At 39.3% G+C, this 17,861-nt stretch overlaps 1 protein-coding gene across 4 annotated transcripts in view; it reads left to right on the top strand.

The window, feature by feature from the left end:
- The window catches only part of usp45 (ubiquitin specific peptidase 45), a 140,459-nt gene that overhangs the window by 741 nt on the left and 121,857 nt on the right, over window positions 1-17,861 (top strand). For all 4 annotated transcript variants that reach the window (XM_069887143.1, XM_069887139.1, XM_069887140.1 and 1 more), the window contains exons 2-4: window positions 4,699-4,806; window positions 6,134-6,303; window positions 11,822-11,925. In XM_069887143.1, coding sequence (XP_069743244.1) covers window positions 4,704-4,806; window positions 6,134-6,303; window positions 11,822-11,925 — 377 coding nt within the window. In that variant the 5' untranslated portion in view covers window positions 4,699-4,703. The remainder of the gene's footprint in view (window positions 1-4,698; window positions 4,807-6,133; window positions 6,304-11,821; window positions 11,926-17,861) is intronic.

The raw sequence follows: 17,861 nt of genomic DNA, 5'->3' as shown, positions 1-17,861 counted from the left end.
TTTAGGCAAAGTATTGAGTATAGAAGTTAGAAGGTCATGTTGCATTTGTTAGAGTTGGTGAGGCCATATGTAGAATGTTGTGTTCAGTTTTGATCATTGTGCAACAAAAAGAAGTTGTCATGCTGGAGAGGATGAAGAGCAGATTTACGAGAATGTTGTCAAGGATTAATCATCCTGAGCTACAGTGAGAGGTTGAGCAGGCTACTGCTTTATTCCTTGGAGTACAGGAATTTGAGAGGTGATTTCATAGAGATGTACAAAATTATGAAAGGAATAGATTGAGTGAATGCACATTCTTTTGCCCAAGAGTAGGGTAATTGGTAACCAGAGGACAGGTTTATGTTCAGAGGAAGAGATTTAATAAGAGCCTGAAGGGTATTTTTTTTTTTTTTTTTACACAAAGTGGTGAGTATACAGAATAGGCTGCAGAAGATGGTAGTTGAGACAGGTACTCTTGGAATGTTTAAAAAAACATGTGGATGGATAAATTAGATAGGATGGGTTTAAAGTGATATGGGCCACGCGCAGGCAGGTGGGACTCGTGTAGGTGAGGGATTTTGCTTGGTGTGGGCAGATTGGGCCAACGGGCCTTTTTCCACAGTGTATGACTGTGGAATGATAGATTTGCCCCACTGAGACAAGACAGTAGGGTAATGTAACCAAGAAAGGTGAGACATTGGGTCACAGGAAGCATACATAAGGTTTAGGAAGCAAAAACACGCAAGGTTCTTAATAATTATAAGGTAGAACTTAAGAATGGACTGAGGAGACCTAGAAGGGGGTCACGAGAAGGCCTTGGCAAGTAAGATTACAGAAATTCCATGAAGAACAGGAGGATGACTAGAGTGATGGTAGGATTGCTGAAGAACAAAGGGGGAATGGGTGAGGAGGTAGTAGATGTTGTTGATTAATACTTTGTTTCAGTGTACACCAGTGAGAGGGACCTTGAAGAATGTGAGGCCAGTAATGATCAGGCCAATGTGCTGAAGTACGTCAAGGTTAAGAAAGAGGTAATGATGGAGCTTTTGTAAAACATCTGTATGATATGTAACACAGGTTATTACAGGAACCAAAGGAAGAGATTGCTGAGGTGTTGATGATGACCTTTGCATCCTCACCTGCCACAGGAGTGGAACCGAAGGTTTGGAGGATGGCAAATGTTGTTCCATCCTTCAAGAATTATAAATTCTGAGTCTTGTGTCAGTGGTAGGCAAACTATTGGAGAGGATTTTTAAGGACCAGATTTATGAGAACATTTGGAGAAGCATAGTCATGTTAGGGATTGTCAGCTTGTCCTTTTGAGGGGCAGGCTGTACCTCATGAACTGAATTGAGTTTTTAGAGATGGTGAGAAAACAGATTGATAAAAGTAGAGCAGGTAATATGGTGAATATGGATGTAAGTGAGGCATTTGACTAGGTTCTCCATGATAGGCTCTTCCAAAAAGTCACGAGGCATGGGATCCATAGAAACTTTGCTGTGTGGATTCAGAATTGGCTGGCCCACAGAAGACAGGCTGGTAGTTGATGGATTGTGTTATGACTGGATTTCCACAGAAATCTTGTTTTGGGACCCCTGTTTTTTGTGATCTTTATAAATAGTTTGGATAAGGAAATGGAGTAAGTTTGCAGATGACATGAAGGTTGGAGGTGCTGTGGATAGTGCAGAGAGCTGCAGTAAGTTACAACAAGATATTGGACAAGGATTAGGTAATCGAATTCAACAGTTGAAGGGCAATCGAGGTCAGGTGACCAAAATATCACTATAAAAGTGAGGGACTATGCAGTGGAGTGGTCATCGAGGGAGAACACAATGTTGGAGTGGACTGAGTCAGAGTGGAAAGACTTTGGCTCAAGCTGCTTCTACAAGAAGAGGCTGAGGTGGTGCTGCAGAAGTTGAAGTAAGCTAGTGGCACCCTTTCGAGGAACAAAAAGGATTTAGCAGGTGGCATAGGTTAGGGCAGGTTTTATACATCATATTTTTTTTCCCTCCAGTCATAGACAGTGAGAATGGCTCTTCTTGTGCAGAATGTTGAGTCATCAGGGAAGGCAGCACTATCCCTTACGACTTCATCTTCAAGAAGTGCATTCATCTGCAGGTCATAACAAATGGAGTTAAAGCATTGGAGCTGGAGTTGGATGAACTCCAGATCATTCAGGAGGCAGAGGGGGTGATAGACAGGAGTTTCAGAGACACCCTCAACACCTAGTAGGCAGGAGGAGAGAAGATGATGACAGGAGAGGGAAAGGGAACAGGCAGGCAGTGCAGGGCACCGTGTGGCTGTTCCCATCAATAACAAGTATATTATTTTGGATTCTGTTTGTGGTCCGGGGGTTGGGGGGGGGGAGGAGGACTTACCAGAGACAAGCCATGGCAATCAAATCTCTGGCATGGAGTCTGGTCCTGTGGCTAAGGAGGAAAGCGAGGAGAAGAGGCGAGCTCTAGTGATAGGGGATTCCATAGTTAGGAGGACAGATAAGAGGTTCTGTGGAAAATCCCAGATGGTATGTTGCCTGCCCGCCGCCCCCCCCCCCCCCCCCCCCCAGTCCAAGATACCTTCGATCGAGTTCATGGCATTCTCAGGAGGGAGGGTGAGCAGTTAGATGTTGTGGTCCATGTAGTGACCAATGACATGGGTCGGAAGGGTGAGGAGTTCCTGCAAAGAGAGTTGAAGGAGTTAGGCACTAGGTTGGAGGATAGGACCTCCAGGGTTGTGATCTCAGGATCGTAACCCATTCCACTTGCTGATAAGGTTAGAAATAAGAGGTTAATGCAGATTTACACATGTCTAAATACATGGTGCAGAAGGAAGGACTTTAAATATTTGGATCATTGGTCTCTCTTCCAGGGAAGGTGGGACCTGTTCTGATGGGACAGTTTGCATCTGAACTGGAGGGGGACCAATATCCTTGTAGGAAAATTTGCTAGTGCTACTCTGGAGGTCAAACTAGATTTGCAAGGGGATGGAAACCAGAGAGCCAGAGCTGATAGAGGAGTGGAGGAGGGAAAAGATGATGTGCAAAGTAAGTGGAGGACCTTCAAAGGTGAAATATTGAGAGTACAGTTTTTATGTTTCTGTCAGGATCAAAGGCAAGGATAGAAGGCATAAGGAACGTTGGTTTTTGAGGGATATGGGATCTGATTCAGAAGAAGAGAGAGGTGTCTAACAGGAATAGACAATGTGGAGCAAATGAGGTACATGAGGAGTATTTAAAAAAAAAGAAAAAAATCAGGAACCTAAAAGAAGACATGACAAATGGAGTTAAAGAATTGGAGCTGGAGTTGGATGAACTCCAGATCATTCAGGAGGGAGAGGGGGTGATATACAGGAGTTTGGCAAACAATGTGAAGGAAAATCCTAAGGGTTTCTACATATATTTTAAGAGTAAAAGGATAGAAGACCACAGAGCCCACCTCACTGACAAAAGGCAAAGGAGGAAAAACCCAACACCCAACCCCAACCAACCAATTTTCCCCTGCAACCGTGTCTGCCTGTCCCGCATCGGACTTGTCATCCACAAACGAGCCTGCAGCTGACGTGGACATTTACCCCCTCCATAAATCTTCGTCCGCGAAGCCAAGCCAAAGAAAAAATAAAAAGATAGTAAGGGATAAAGTTAAAGCACAAAATGCTGGAGAAAGGCTCAAGCACAAAATGTCGGTTCTGCATTTTTTACCTTTGCTACATAAAGGATACTGCTTGTTCTGCTGAGCTTTTCCAGCATTTGGTGTTTTTACTTCAACCACAGTGTCTACAGATTTTTGTGATTTACTAGTAAGGGATAAAATTTGATATCTTGAATATCAGTGGGCAGCTTTGCATGAAGCCAGAAGAGATGAAAGAGATCTTAAATGGGTTTATTACATTAATATTCACTCAGGAAACCGGCACAGATTTGAGAGAAGTAAGGAAGACTAGCAGTGATGTCATGGAACTTAGAGATTAAAAAGCAGGAGGTGCTTGCTGTCTTAAAGCAAATAAGTGTGAATAAATCCTCAGGGCCTGATAAGATATTCCCTCAGACCTTGAGGGAGGCTAGTGTAGAAATTGCAGGGGCTCTTGCAGAAATATTTAAAATGTCCTTATGATTGGAGGGTAGCTCACATTGTTCCGTTTAAAGAATACAGGCTCAATTTTAACATTTAAGAAAAATTATGACAGGTACATGAATTTGAACAGGTACATGAATGGGAGCGGTATGATGGGCTATGGACTGGGCAGACTAGAAGGGCTGAAGGGGCCTGTTTCTGTTCTGAAATGTTTTCTATGGTTCTAAATTGACAGGATGCAGAGTTTGGCAGGGAAGTGGTAGGTGGAGTTTTCAATTGTGAAAGTGTGAAGTGATAAACTTTGGAACATTGAACCAGAAGATGGAGTACGAAGTTAATAACAGAATTCTGAACAGTGTGAAAGAATAGAGGGATCTGGAATCCAAGAATACATTGATGGACTGGTTAAGAAATATGCTGTGTTGGTCTTCATTTGTTGGGGGATTGAGTTCAACAGCCACAAGGTAGGTTGCAGCTGTATAAAACTGATTAGACTTCCTGACCATCATCTTTTATTGATCTATAACCTTGATTTTAAACTAGACCTGCTTTTAAGTCTTATTATTTAACTACTTTTGTTTTGTCATATTAATCAGAATACATTGTACCAGTGCATTCCTGTTGAGATATTTATGTAATATGTTATCAGTGACAATGCGAGTGAAAGATCCATCCTCCCATGGTAATGGTACTATGACAAAGAAGAACAGACGACGTAAAAAGCCTCAAGATGATGATTCATCTGACGAAGTGTTAGGTAAGACAGACTTCCTATGTTATAATCAGAGGTAATTCCCTCAACGCTCTTTTAGGTTGGGAAGGTTTTTGGCGGATTTGCATTCTAATACTGTCTGCAATTGTCAATAATAGTGTTAAAAGTTTCAGTATATTTTATGATTCTAGTCATTTAAACAATGAACATCGAAAAAAAAATAGAATATGGGTGTTCTCCCATATACCAAAGATATGCAAGATTGGCCACGATAAATTCCCCTAAATTTGAAGATGAATTGTAGAATCGGGATGAAGTGGCTATGAATTCAGGGAGAATAAAATTGGATTCGCATAGGATTAGTTATATAAAGGCTTGGTGGTTGCTGCAGACTTGGTGGGCTGAAGCACTTGTTTCCGTGCTCTATGACCTTTTGACTATATTAAGTAATTCTTGAATACATCTAGTCATTTAAACATTTGTATCAAATTGTTTATATTTGATCAACCCATATATTGAGTATAAAGATAAACTAATAAACATGTCTTAATTATTATGCTGCTTATTTTGTATGAAATTAATATATTGTAATGTACATAATATCCATGAAATGAATCCCCATTGTAATATCCACAATTTGCTCAAGAGGCTTATTTTTCGCACTGGTTAATGGTTGAGCTACATGTTTTAAAAGTATGAAAATGTTTCACATTATTTAGAACTTGATGGTTGAAGTCTGCAGCCCTGGCAATTCTGTTTGTTTTATCAGGTATTATTTCCTTTGATGTGTCTGAATTTGAAATCAAACTACAAATTAGAAATATGTAAGCATAACAAAATGAAATTGATCCTGTTAAATCTGAGAAGATAAGGTGCAGAATTGAAAATAATATTAGTTTTGTCACAAGTATATACGCTATTGCCAGGATCAAAAAACGTTCCACTTGTTTGCTTGCAACATGCAGTAGACAAATGCAAGACACAATTTTTGGAATCCCATAATTTGACACAATTAGCAGTTAAAGGTTCTTCTATATTACTTTTAATAAGATTTGAGCTTCCAATCAAATATATTGAACAATATACACTAACAGTAGTAGCTGATACCACACTTTAAGAAATCATACCACATGATACATACAATTCTTTATGGTATATGAGGTGAACACTTCAATCAATTCTGTAATATGATTAAACAATAGTTAGGACCATTAAAGAGAAAACATTTGAACTGCTTAATTTGTTTTTAGAAAAAACTCAGGAGTTGCAACTTGTACAATTTGAATTTTCAACTCATATACACATTTTAAAATTGCTGTCGACTAATACAAACCAAATTTAGAATTAAAGCTTATTTTATTAATCTGTATAGGTTCTGCCTGTCAACATACAAACATAGGAGTGGACCTGGTCCAAGTGAAGAAGGCGGTTGCCCAAAACCACTGGTCAGTTTGTGCAGAATGTGCTAGAGCTTTGAAATCACACGGTGAAGATTCTGATGTTTTGCCGAATATTTGGATGTGCCTCAAGTGTGGTTATCAGGTAATTGTTTAGGTTCATAGATAGCTTTGTTTCCTTTGTAGAAAATTGACTTGAGCTCTCAAACATCCCAAACACAATTTACAGGAAAAAACCTTGTACCAATAAGTCCAGATCCTTTGCTACATCAAACACATTTATCTATATATTTTTTCTAAGTCTTTCATCCCGAGTTTGATTTCAAAAGGGTTTATTAATAATTAAGATGAAGAAATCATTCCTTTCTGCTCTTCTTGCAATGTCCTTGATAGTGCACAAGGTTATGCCAGAAATCTCGTCTTTGTCACAAAACTCCTAAAATAAGAATAATATTGATAAATGATAGGGATATTATCTGTAATATGGTCATAATAGTGGAACATTGGCTTGAAACTAAACAGTTCATCTAGGTTTAAGCAGACTTGAAGGCTAAAATTTACAATTCACTGATCTCAACTTCCCTTGAAAATTTTACAACTTCTACAAATATGTAAATCATCACATCCACCCCACCACCCCAAGTACAACCACAGGTAATTCTTGGAGCCATAAGACACAGAAACAGACCCTTTAGCTGACCATGTCCATGCTGACTAAAAGTATCTATTTATTAATCCTATTTAACAGCAGTTGGTCTGCAGGTACTATGACATGGCAATTCTGGTATTTGTGCAGATGCTTCTTAAATTTTCTGAGAATGTCTGCCTTCACCACCCTTTCAAACAATATGTTCTAGATTGTACTGTCCCTTTAGGTACCAAACTTATGCCTCTCACAATTTTTGAATGCCTATATTAGATACACCCTCCTCCCCCACCCCCCACCCTCACCACCCTCCTCTGCTCCAAGGAAAACACAACTGAGATATACTATCCTCAATAACCTCTTGGTCAATCTCTTTTGCACCTACTCCATTGTAATCATGTCCTTTCTCTAGTGTGGGAACTAAATCTACACATGTGCCTGAAGTTATATTTTATAAAGTTGCACCAAGACATTTATGCTCTGTGTCCTGAATATTTATTTATCTATCCTTTTATATTTATCATATCTTCTGCTTCTCAGTGCATTATGGTAATTTAATTTATGCTATTCTTGGCATATCTTCTGCATCTATGTAGCCACAGCATTAAGAATTTTGGTGCATCTGAACATTGTACTTGTGTATATGATGATAAACCCTCATACTATAATGAAAGTAGCATTCTATTTGCCTTCCTCACCACCTTATCTACTTTGCTGCCACCTGCAGGGATCTTTGGAGTTGTGCAGCAATGTATTGTGCCTCCACACTAAATGTCATAAACTCAGGGAATTATGCAGCATTGACTGAACTCATCCATACCAACTAAGTTGCCCTTTTGAGCTAGTCCCAAGCATCTATATTTGGCCCTTTATCGCTTTCCCATCTATGTACATATCCAAATGTATTTTAAATGTTGTAAATTGTACCTCCCTCTACCACTTCCTCTGGTAGCTCGTTCTACCCCCAACCTCTGAGAAAATGCTTCTCCTCAGGTTCCTTTTAAGTCTCTCCTATACTAAAGAAAAGAATATGACTATAATCTGTGCCCTTGTGATTTTTTTTTCTTTACGCCCATTCCAGTTCCATGATATCCTTCCTATAGCTAGGTGACCAGTCCTTGATCTTCCAGATGTATGTGAATCTTAGCTCTGGGAATCCTTATTGGAGGCAAAGGAGGAGATTGCTGGAACACAAACTGAAATACTTTGAGCTTTGCTGGCTACCAATGAGGTGCCAGTGACTGGAAAACAGTAAATATGGAACCTTTATTCAAGGCTCTTGGGTTTAATGACCTTTGTGCCTGCTAAGATATGTAATACCTCCCCCTTTTAAATGGTAATATGCTTCAGAATTTTACCTTCCATATTGAAATCTCAAACTACAATGCTTTTCTCCTTGATGAATGCAAATGAAAAGTATTCATTTAAGTCCTTCCCCCATCCTCCTGCTCCATGCACTGCTTGCCTCTCTGGTTGGTAAAGCAACACACTCTGTCCCTGGTTGCCTTCTTATTCTTAATTTATGTATACCATGACTGAATTTTATTTGTAATTTATAATTAGTGGCTCCTCTTTGTCATCCTAATTTTTCTAATATACTCCCTTGTTTTCAGTTTTCTAAACTATCAACTTTATCAAACCCTTGACATCCAATGGTTTGTGAACTTGTGTACTTATAACCATATAACCGTTTACAGCACGGAAACAGGCCATGGCCCTTCAAGTCCGTACCGGTTCACTTGAACAACTCCACTAGCTCCTCCGCAAACTCCTGAGGAAGTAGAGGCTTTCTTCATGATGCCATTAGTGTGATGGATCCAGGAAAGATCATCCGAGATAATGACTCCCAAGAACCTGCTCTCCACCTCTCACTTCTGATGTAAAAGTTAGAAAATGCTGGAAAGGCATTCTGAAGTATTAGTTTAGTTCATGGCTTCTTTTGCTGTTTTTCAAGCTGAACAGTGAGCCTTTTCTTCCCCCCACCACACCCCTCACAAATTGTTAGTGAAACAGCCTGAGTTCTCCCCCCACCCCGTTGTTCCTCCAACCTGAGTATGGCCTCATCTCGACCGAAGAGGAGACCATAGATGGACATATTGGACTGGGAATGGGATGTAAAATTGAAATATGTGGCTGCTGGGAGATCTCGCTTCCTCAGCCGAACAGAGTGTAGATGCTCAACGAAATGGTCTGCGTTGGGTCTCGCCAATGTCCAGAAGGCCACACCAGATGCAATATGCCCAGGGTTGGCACCAAGGGGGGGCATCCATGGGCATTGACCCAACCCCAAACAAGGTGCTGTACTCCCCATATGGTCACGGCCCTTGACCTTTAAGGGAAAATGTTGGCCCTGAACTCTGTTTCCTTTAAAAAAAAATTCAGCTGTAGATTAACCTGCATGTAGTTACTTCAGTCTTCATTTTTTCTTTATTCCCTTTCATAACCACTTTGAAACTTTACTGAATTCTGATCACTATTCCCGAAGCTCTTGCCCATTGTCTCAGTTCATTTTCTTGGATCAATCAATGCCCCAATAGAATTGTTTACATTCTGGCACAAAAAAGCATTCCTGGATCCATTTTAAATGAATCACATCTTTCAGCTGAATTCATCCAAGTCATCTAAGATACTTATCTGAGCTAGTACCAAGTGCCTATACTTGGCCCATTATCATTTTCCCATCCAAGTACCTGCCCAAATGTCTTTTAAATGTTATAAATTATTACCAGCCTCTGCTACTTCCTCTGACAGCTCATTCCACCACCCTCTGTGTGAAAATCCTCATCCTTGCATAGTAGAATGATCTCAGTTAATATTTGGGAAGTTAGAATCTCTTGCTACTACAGCTTTATTCCTCTTGCACCTCTCTGTGATTTCCCTACATATCTGTTCCTCTATCTTGCACTAACTATTGGGAAGCCTGTGGTATAAATCTTGTAAATGGATTGCCCCTTTTTTATTTCTGAGTCCTACCAATACACACCATTACTACATTGATGGTCTCCTTGATCAGTGATGCATTGACTACTCTTTTACTTGATCTTTCTCCCCTCACCTCACCCCATCTCATTTTAATTGGATACAAGTGGGAAATTTCTATGAATGTGATACTTTTCTGGAATTTTTTTTCATTGTTTAATTTTGGCAACAAAAAAATTCTTCTTGGATATTTCTATACTTTAATTGCTATTTGGAAATTATATGAAGAAGTCACAAGAATGGCTCGCTAGTAAGTTGCAGTGATCGCAGTTCTAGAAATTATTCCAGACTGGCACAATATTTTCCAGGGTTACTAATAACAGAAGTAGCAGTAGAATTATTTCATTTGATGCCTCAAGCCTGATACACTCTTTTGTAAAATCACAGTCTTCTCACTTGCCCATCTTGTTCTCATTCTATACAGGATGATTTCTTGGTCCATCCAAAAATTAAATTCTTAGCCATTTGCCACCTAAATTGAGAGAGAAAAAAAATATAGATAGAAATTTCCTTCTAGAATTGTGCAAAATCTCAGCCATACTATAATGGTGTATATTGTCAGTGGTTTCCATCTTCACTGGCAAAGATGATTAGCTTGGAATGTCAAGAAATGAAAAATTGGAGATATTAAAAATCTGAAATAAAAGCATAAAGTACTGGAGATAGTCAGTAGTTTAGGCGGAATCAGTTAACATTTCAAGTTGATGATATTTTTAAGAATTGTGGACTGTGGAATGTCTTGTTACTTGTATGCATGAAATTAATTGAGAAAACTTCATCCAAGCAATGATTAGCTAAAGTTGAAGCTTGTGAAATTCAAGATAAACTATTAACACAGTGAGGAAACATGTAAGTAGGAAGAGACAGAATAAGGATAATGGACAGGTATCCAAATTGCCACTAAGTGAAAATATATATTGGACCTGAAATAATTAATAATATAGAAAGACACACATTCACGTTTTGATGTATCATTCCATGTAGAATGGATAGATTGGGCTTGAACAGAATGTGTTGATTTATTATATTGGCAGCTTAATTTAACTCCAGGGAGATTACAAAAATTAAGGTTATATTCTTGAATTTAGAATGCTGCAGGGTGATTGGTGAAATTACCAAGTTTTAAGGGCAACTGGCAGGATTGATGGAGAGAAACTGTTTCCACTGGTTGAAAAGTCCACAACTAATGAATAAAGGCTAAAAATTAGGACTAGAAGTAAAGTTAGGGATTTTCTTTATGTGCAAGGGAGATAGAAAAGCAGATGGAACGTGCTTCTGTAAATGTTTACACGTGCTTAGTCTGTGGTTAATTTTAAGTCTGGGATTGTTAAATTTGTAAAAGATAAAGTGTGGAATCACATAATCTCTTTTTTTAACAAGTCCACAGAGGCACAATGGAACAAAGGCTTTCTTTCTTGCTGTAGGTTTCAATGAGTCTTTGATTAATTCCTTATTAATCTGCATTGGTTTTTTGTTTTCAAGCACTCCAGATTTAACATTGAAAAATCCCATTTAAATCCCACCCCCCCCCAGGCTTACCCTCAAAATTTTTCTCATTCTTTATAGCCTTAACCTGCCAAGATTTCTCCATTCATTCACTCCTGGGTTCTTATGCATTCCCCATCTCTTTTGCAGAGGCTATTGCCATCAGGCCTCATGCTCTGAAATGATATAAATTCCTACATTTATACTTCCTCATTAGACCTCTGAATATTTACCTCTTCATCTAAATTTTAAATTAATTATCTTGTAATTTGGGCTTGTATTTCCATGTGATTACACCTTGATGATGTTTTCCTACATAAAAATGAAAAATGTTTGCTTTTGAATAAGCAATAGTTCAAAGTACTTCCTTCCAGCTGAAAGTGGCACTGGTCTAAATGGACTAGCTCACTTATACATTTTGGGTGAAATTTGAGATGTATGATGTTTTAGATTCTGCCTTAAGGAATTGTATGTTAATGTTAAAACTTACTGTATTTATACACATATACAATTGTCACTTTTTAGATTAACTATATCTTGTTCTTGTACTTAGGGTTGTGGTCAAAGCTCACAAGAGCAACATTCTTTGAAGCATTTCCACACCACTCATTTGGAGCAGCATTACATTGCAGTCAGTTTGGACTCATGGACTGTTTGGTAAGAATGACTAAGAAATAAGCAGAATTCATTCATTGTATACCATAGAGCAATTACAATATAGAACAGGTCCTTCAGTCCATAATGTTGTGCTGGACTATATAAATCTACATCATAACAACCCAACTCTTACCAACCACACAGCCATAACCCTCTAATTTTCTTGCATCTATCTTCCTATCAAAAAGTCTTTTAAATGTCCCTTTTTTGCCAGCCTCCACCACCACTTCTGACAATGCATTACAGGCACCCACCACTCTGTGTAACAAAAAAAAAACTGTACCTCTGATATCACCCCTTTCCTCCACTCACTTTAAACAGTTCTTGTTATTATTGCCCTGGGAAAAAGTTGCTGCTGTCCACCCTATCTATGTCTCTCATAATCTTGTATACCTCTACTAAATCTCTCATCTTTCATTGCTCCAAAGACAAAGGCCCTAACTTGCTCAACGTTGCTTCTTAAGACGTTCTCCATTCAGACAACATCCTGGTAAATCTCTGTATCCTCTCTAAAGCTTCTACACCTTTCCTGTAATGAGACCAGCTAAGTTCCTCCATCACCCCTGTGTTTTTACTATAATCACAGAATCTGCAGACTTTGATGTTTTATCCCCTTCTCTTTATTACCTTTCTTAAATAAGGGGACCATATTCTCTAATCTTCTGGCATATCAACTGTGCCAGGGAAAATGCAAAATTCCTCGCCAATGCCTCAACAATCTCTTCCCTCACTTTCTGTCGTAACCTGGGGTATATCTTGTTCAGACCCGCGGATTTATCAATCTAAATATTTTTAAAAGATCAGCACTTTCTCAACATCGACATGGCCAAGTAAAGTAGCCTGTTCTACATTGAGATCACATTCACCAAGGTCTCTCTCATTCATGAACACTAAAGCAGAGCATTCATTTAGGACCTCTTCTGCTACCAGACGTAGGTTTCTCTCATTATCCCTGAGCAGCACTACCCTCACTTTATTCATCTTTGTTCTTCACGTATGTGTAGAATGCCTTCGGTTTTCTTAAATCCTATTTTCCAAGTCCTTCTTGTGCCCTTTCCAGTTCTCCTGTCTTTTTTCAAATTTCTTTCTTTCTTGCCTTCCATAAACTTCTCATAAGCCCTTCCTGACTTTATCATTTTAAACCTTGTGTACGTTTCCTCCTCCTTCTTTAGTTTGCAGTATTTTAATGTATAATTGTTGGCAGAGTCTGAGCATATAGAACATCACATTTTAATTTTTTTTTTCTCCTACCCCTTGTTAAACATAACTAATCAAATTCAGCAAGATCAATAATCCAACATGTTTGAAGATCTACCAGATTAGCAATTTTTTTCTGGACTATTCGTTATTGTCATCACCTTGAAGGGACCGTGGGATTCAGATTCCAAAGTGACTGGGAAGAAAGCTTGGGAAAGGGATCTGAGTGAGTTGGAAGGGAGAGCAGGAACCACATCCCTGATGAATGGCGAGTGGAAGGGAGTGCCGAGACAGAGTCCCTTGTTGAGCTGGGATGCCACACTGTTGGGATTTTTGAAGGTCATATTTTTTGTCTATCTGTGGATTTGTCAATAAATAATTACAGAGGGTGAAAAGATAATTTTATCAGATAGATTTATCTTTTGTTTGCATGTGTAAAGCTCAAATATGAGAATTTTAACATGCACTTCAGTGGGGTCCTTAAGAAATTAAGAGGGGGAAATATGGATGATCCTTGACCATGAGTTATTGAGATCAATTGTGACCTTTCTGCATAACCATTAATATGATACATTTATTAACTGTTTTCAATGAAATCAGGAGAAAAGAAACTTATTTTTGATTCCTGGAATTGGAAAGTTTCTTAAGTTTTTGGCAATTCACTTTTCTCTATTTTTGCATTGAATCACATTTTCCTATTGAATTTTTTGACAATGAGATTGGTTGATTGTTATGTAATCCATGTTCTAGTGTACTCAGAATACTTTGCTTATTCAGCTGCATACAAGCTCATTTCTGATGAGACTCCCTCAATAAGAGGAGTTGACTGGATATTCTGAAAATGCCAGAGAAGAGGTAGACCTGAAACTAGAATTGTACATTAGCGAGTAATGGGTCCTTTATGCTTGTTGATAGTAACTTACATTTTTTTTTCTTTAGAATGTTTTTGGGGGGAAGCCTCTGGCCATCTGCACAATCAATGCCTCTCATTATCTTGTACACCTGTATCAGGTCACCCCTCACAGCCTGTCACTCTAAGGAAAAAAAAAACCAAAATCATTAAATCTATCTTCATAATACACAGTCTCCAATCCAGGCAATATCCTTGAAAATCTCCTCTGCAACCCTTCAAACTATCCACAACACCATCCATTTTCATATCATGCACAAACTTGCTAACCCACACTTCCACTTCCTCATCCACGTCATTTATAAAAATCACAAAGAAGGAGGTCACCAACCTCCATGCAAAATATGAACCACTTACAACAATGGTTTTCAAACTTTTTCTTTCCACTCACATTCCCCCTTAAGTAATCCCAATGCCATAGGTGCTCTATTATTAAAGGATTACTTAAGGTGGTATGTAGGGGAGGGGGAAGCTGAGAACTGGTGCTTTAGACCCAAATGTTACAGAAATATTTTGCTTGAGAAAAATTGTCATTGCCTCATTTTCTTTGGAGCTATGAAACTACACATAATGAGAAAATTAGGTATGATTAAAATAGTAGCAGAGGTCCTTAATGAACCCTTTGGTTTTCAAACTTTTTCTTTCCACTCACATACCACCTTAAGTAATCCCTAACTAATCACAGAGCGCCTATGACATAGGGATTACTTAAAGGGGTATATGAGTGGAAAGAAAAAGTTTAAAAACCACTTGTCTACAACCACCCTCTGCCTTCTCTGGGCAAGTCAATTTTTATTCCACAAAGCAAGATCTCCTTGGATTCCATCCCTTCTTACTTTCTGAATGAGCCTTGTCATGGGGAACCTTATCAAATGCCTAACTGAAATCCATACATACTTCATTCACCACTGTACCTTTATCAATGTCCTTAGTTACATCCTCAAAGAATTCAATTAAGATCAAGAGATATGACCTTCCCCTGATGAGGCTGACTATCCTTAATCAGATTATGTCTCTCTAAATCCTTGTAAATCCTGTGTATCATGATCTTCTCCAGCATCTTCCCTACCACTGAAGTAAGACTCTGTGACTATAATTTCCTGGGTGATGTCTACTCCCTTTTTTAAACAAGGGATCGATATTTAAAATCATTCAATATTCCAGTACTTCTCCTGTCTTCAGTGATGTTGCTAAGATCATCACCAGTGGCTCAGCAATCTCCTCCCTTGTTTCCACAGTAGCCTTGGGTAAATCTCGTCTGGTCCTGGCAATTTATTTTGCTTTCTGCTTTTCAAAAGCACCAACATACCTTCTTTCTTAATATCAGTATGCTCCAGCATTTCAGACCACCTCAAGTCATCCTCATAATTGCCAAGGTACTTTTCTCTTGTGAATACTGAAGCAAAGGGTTCATTAAGGACCTCTGCTATCTCCTATGACTCCATGTATGTTTCCACATCACCTCTCATGAGTCTATCCTCAAACGACTCGTCCACTTATTTTACATATACTTGTAGATTGCATTGGGATTTTCCATAATCCTGTTCACCATGGCCCCTTGTTACTCTCCCAAGTTCTTTTCTATAAATCTTGTAATTTTTCAGGGCTCTAAAATCTCTTGTTAGCTTTTTTCTTCTTAATAACATTTTCTACATCTCTTGTATCTTTCACCTTGCCACCATCCTGCCTCAATGCAATTTACTTGTGCAGAACACCATACAAATGTTCTCTGACGATCTTCTCCCAGATTATGTTCCCAAGCTCCTACCTAATAGATTCACATTTTCCCCTATCCCAATTAACTGTTTTTCAAAATGGTCTATTCTGTTCTTCTCCACTGCTATGGTTAAAGAGAACAAGTTGTGATTACTTTCTCCAAATGTTCATCCTCTGAGGGATCTGATACCTGACCTGGTTAATTTCCCAATACCAGGCCAAGTGTAGCCTTCCCTCTTGTAGGTCTAACTGCATAGTGTCAGGAAACCTTCCTGAACACAACTATCAAATTTCACTCTATCCAAAGTCTTCACTCTAAGATAGTGCCAATCAATGTCTCTTTTTTGGGGGGGGGGTGGGGGAGGAGGTCCACATTGGCTCAGTAAACAATCCTCTACTATTTCCGTAACTGTGATAATATCTCTGATCAGTAATGCCACTCCCCACCTCTTTCATCTTCATCCCTGACCTTTTTGAAACCTCTAAAGCCCAGCATATTCAGCAGCCATTCTTGCCCCAGAGTCAGCAAAGTCTCTGCAATGTCCATAACTTCATAGTTCTACATCTGGACCCACACTGAGTTAATCTGTTCTATTCCTAATGCTCTTTGCATTAAAGTACACACATTTCATCCTTATCCAACTTGCTGCATTTAGGTTCCATCCACTGTCTGTCCTTCTTCACAGTCTCATGATAGTATCTACCATTTCACCAAATGCTCCATCTTCTGACCCAACACTCTGATTCCCATCGCCCTGCTTAGCTAGTTTAAACCTTTCGCCACAGCTTTATCAAATCTGCCTGCAAGAATATTGGTCCCATTCCAGTTCAGGTGTAACCCATCCTTTTTGTACAGGTCATCTCCCAGAGGAGATCCAAATGATCCATAAATCTGAACCCCTGCCCATCTTCTCAGCCACATATTCTTCTGCCATAACTTCCTATTCTTCACTAGCTTGACCCAGGCAGCAATCCAGGGATTACTACCATTGAGGTCCTACTCTTTAGCTTCCTTCCTAACTCCTTGTATACACCCTTCAGGACCTCATTATTAATCTAACTTTGTCATTGGTAGTAACTTCTGGCTGGTCACCCTCCCTCTGTGGACTCAATCAGACATCTCTGACCCTGGCACCTGAGAGGCAACATACCATCCAAGAGTGTCAATCCCTTCCACAGAATCTCTTGTCTATTCTCCTCACCAATGAATCCCTTATCACTATTACTCTCCTCCTTTCCTCTCTTCCATCTTGAACCACAGAGACAGACTCTGTGCCAGAGACCTGATTGCTGCAGATTTTCTCTGGTAGGTTGTCTACCCCCAACAATATCCAAAACAGTATAGTTGTTATTGAGGGGGAACAGCCACAGGGGTACCCTGCCCTAATTGCCTATTCCCTTCTCACGACAGTCGCCCAACAACCCGCTTCCTGCCGCCTGGGTGTAATCGCCTCCCCATAACACTTGTTTATTACTCCCTCTGCCTCCAAAATGATCCTGAGTTCATCCAGCTCCTGGTCCCTAACTCTGTCTGTGCAGAGCAGTTGGATGCACAGATGTAGTCATCGAGACTCTTGTGAAGTCCCAGATTTCCTACATTCTACAAGAGGAGCATACAACACCCATGGTTGTCATTCCCACTGCTCAGGTTGTACAATAAAGGCCTTGCCTGATCTCACCTGCTCTTTGCTTTGCCTTTTTCCTAAAGGACCTTAAACTCCCTTTTCTTTTATTGGTAATAGCCAATAACAAACTAATAAGCACCAATCTTTGCCAGTGCTTTTCAATGGTCCTGATCGCACTACTGCTGTGGATAAACTCTTTTATTTCGTTAAATATCATTGAATACTATCTAATCTGATCAGCATCTTAATTGTTTCATATAATGTACCACATTGAGAAATGCAAATTGGTCTCTAGTAGCCACATGTAAATTACTTTGTGCAGATTTTGTCTATTTTGCCCGTTGGGGTTAAAAATAAAAAAAAAATAAAAACAGTGGTCCTCCCTTATCTGTGACTTAGCTTTCTGCAGTTTCAGTTACCCACGGTCTGAAAATACAGTACAGATCGTATTCAGATCGACTGTCAAGGTATCACAGTGCTTGTATTCA

This window comes from Narcine bancroftii, chromosome 6 (assembly GCF_036971445.1).
Source record: "Narcine bancroftii isolate sNarBan1 chromosome 6, sNarBan1.hap1, whole genome shotgun sequence".
Lineage (NCBI taxonomy): Eukaryota > Metazoa > Chordata > Chondrichthyes > Torpediniformes > Narcinidae > Narcine > Narcine bancroftii.
Note: the sequence above shows the minus strand (reverse complement) of the source record. Positions and strands in the feature narration are given on the sequence as shown.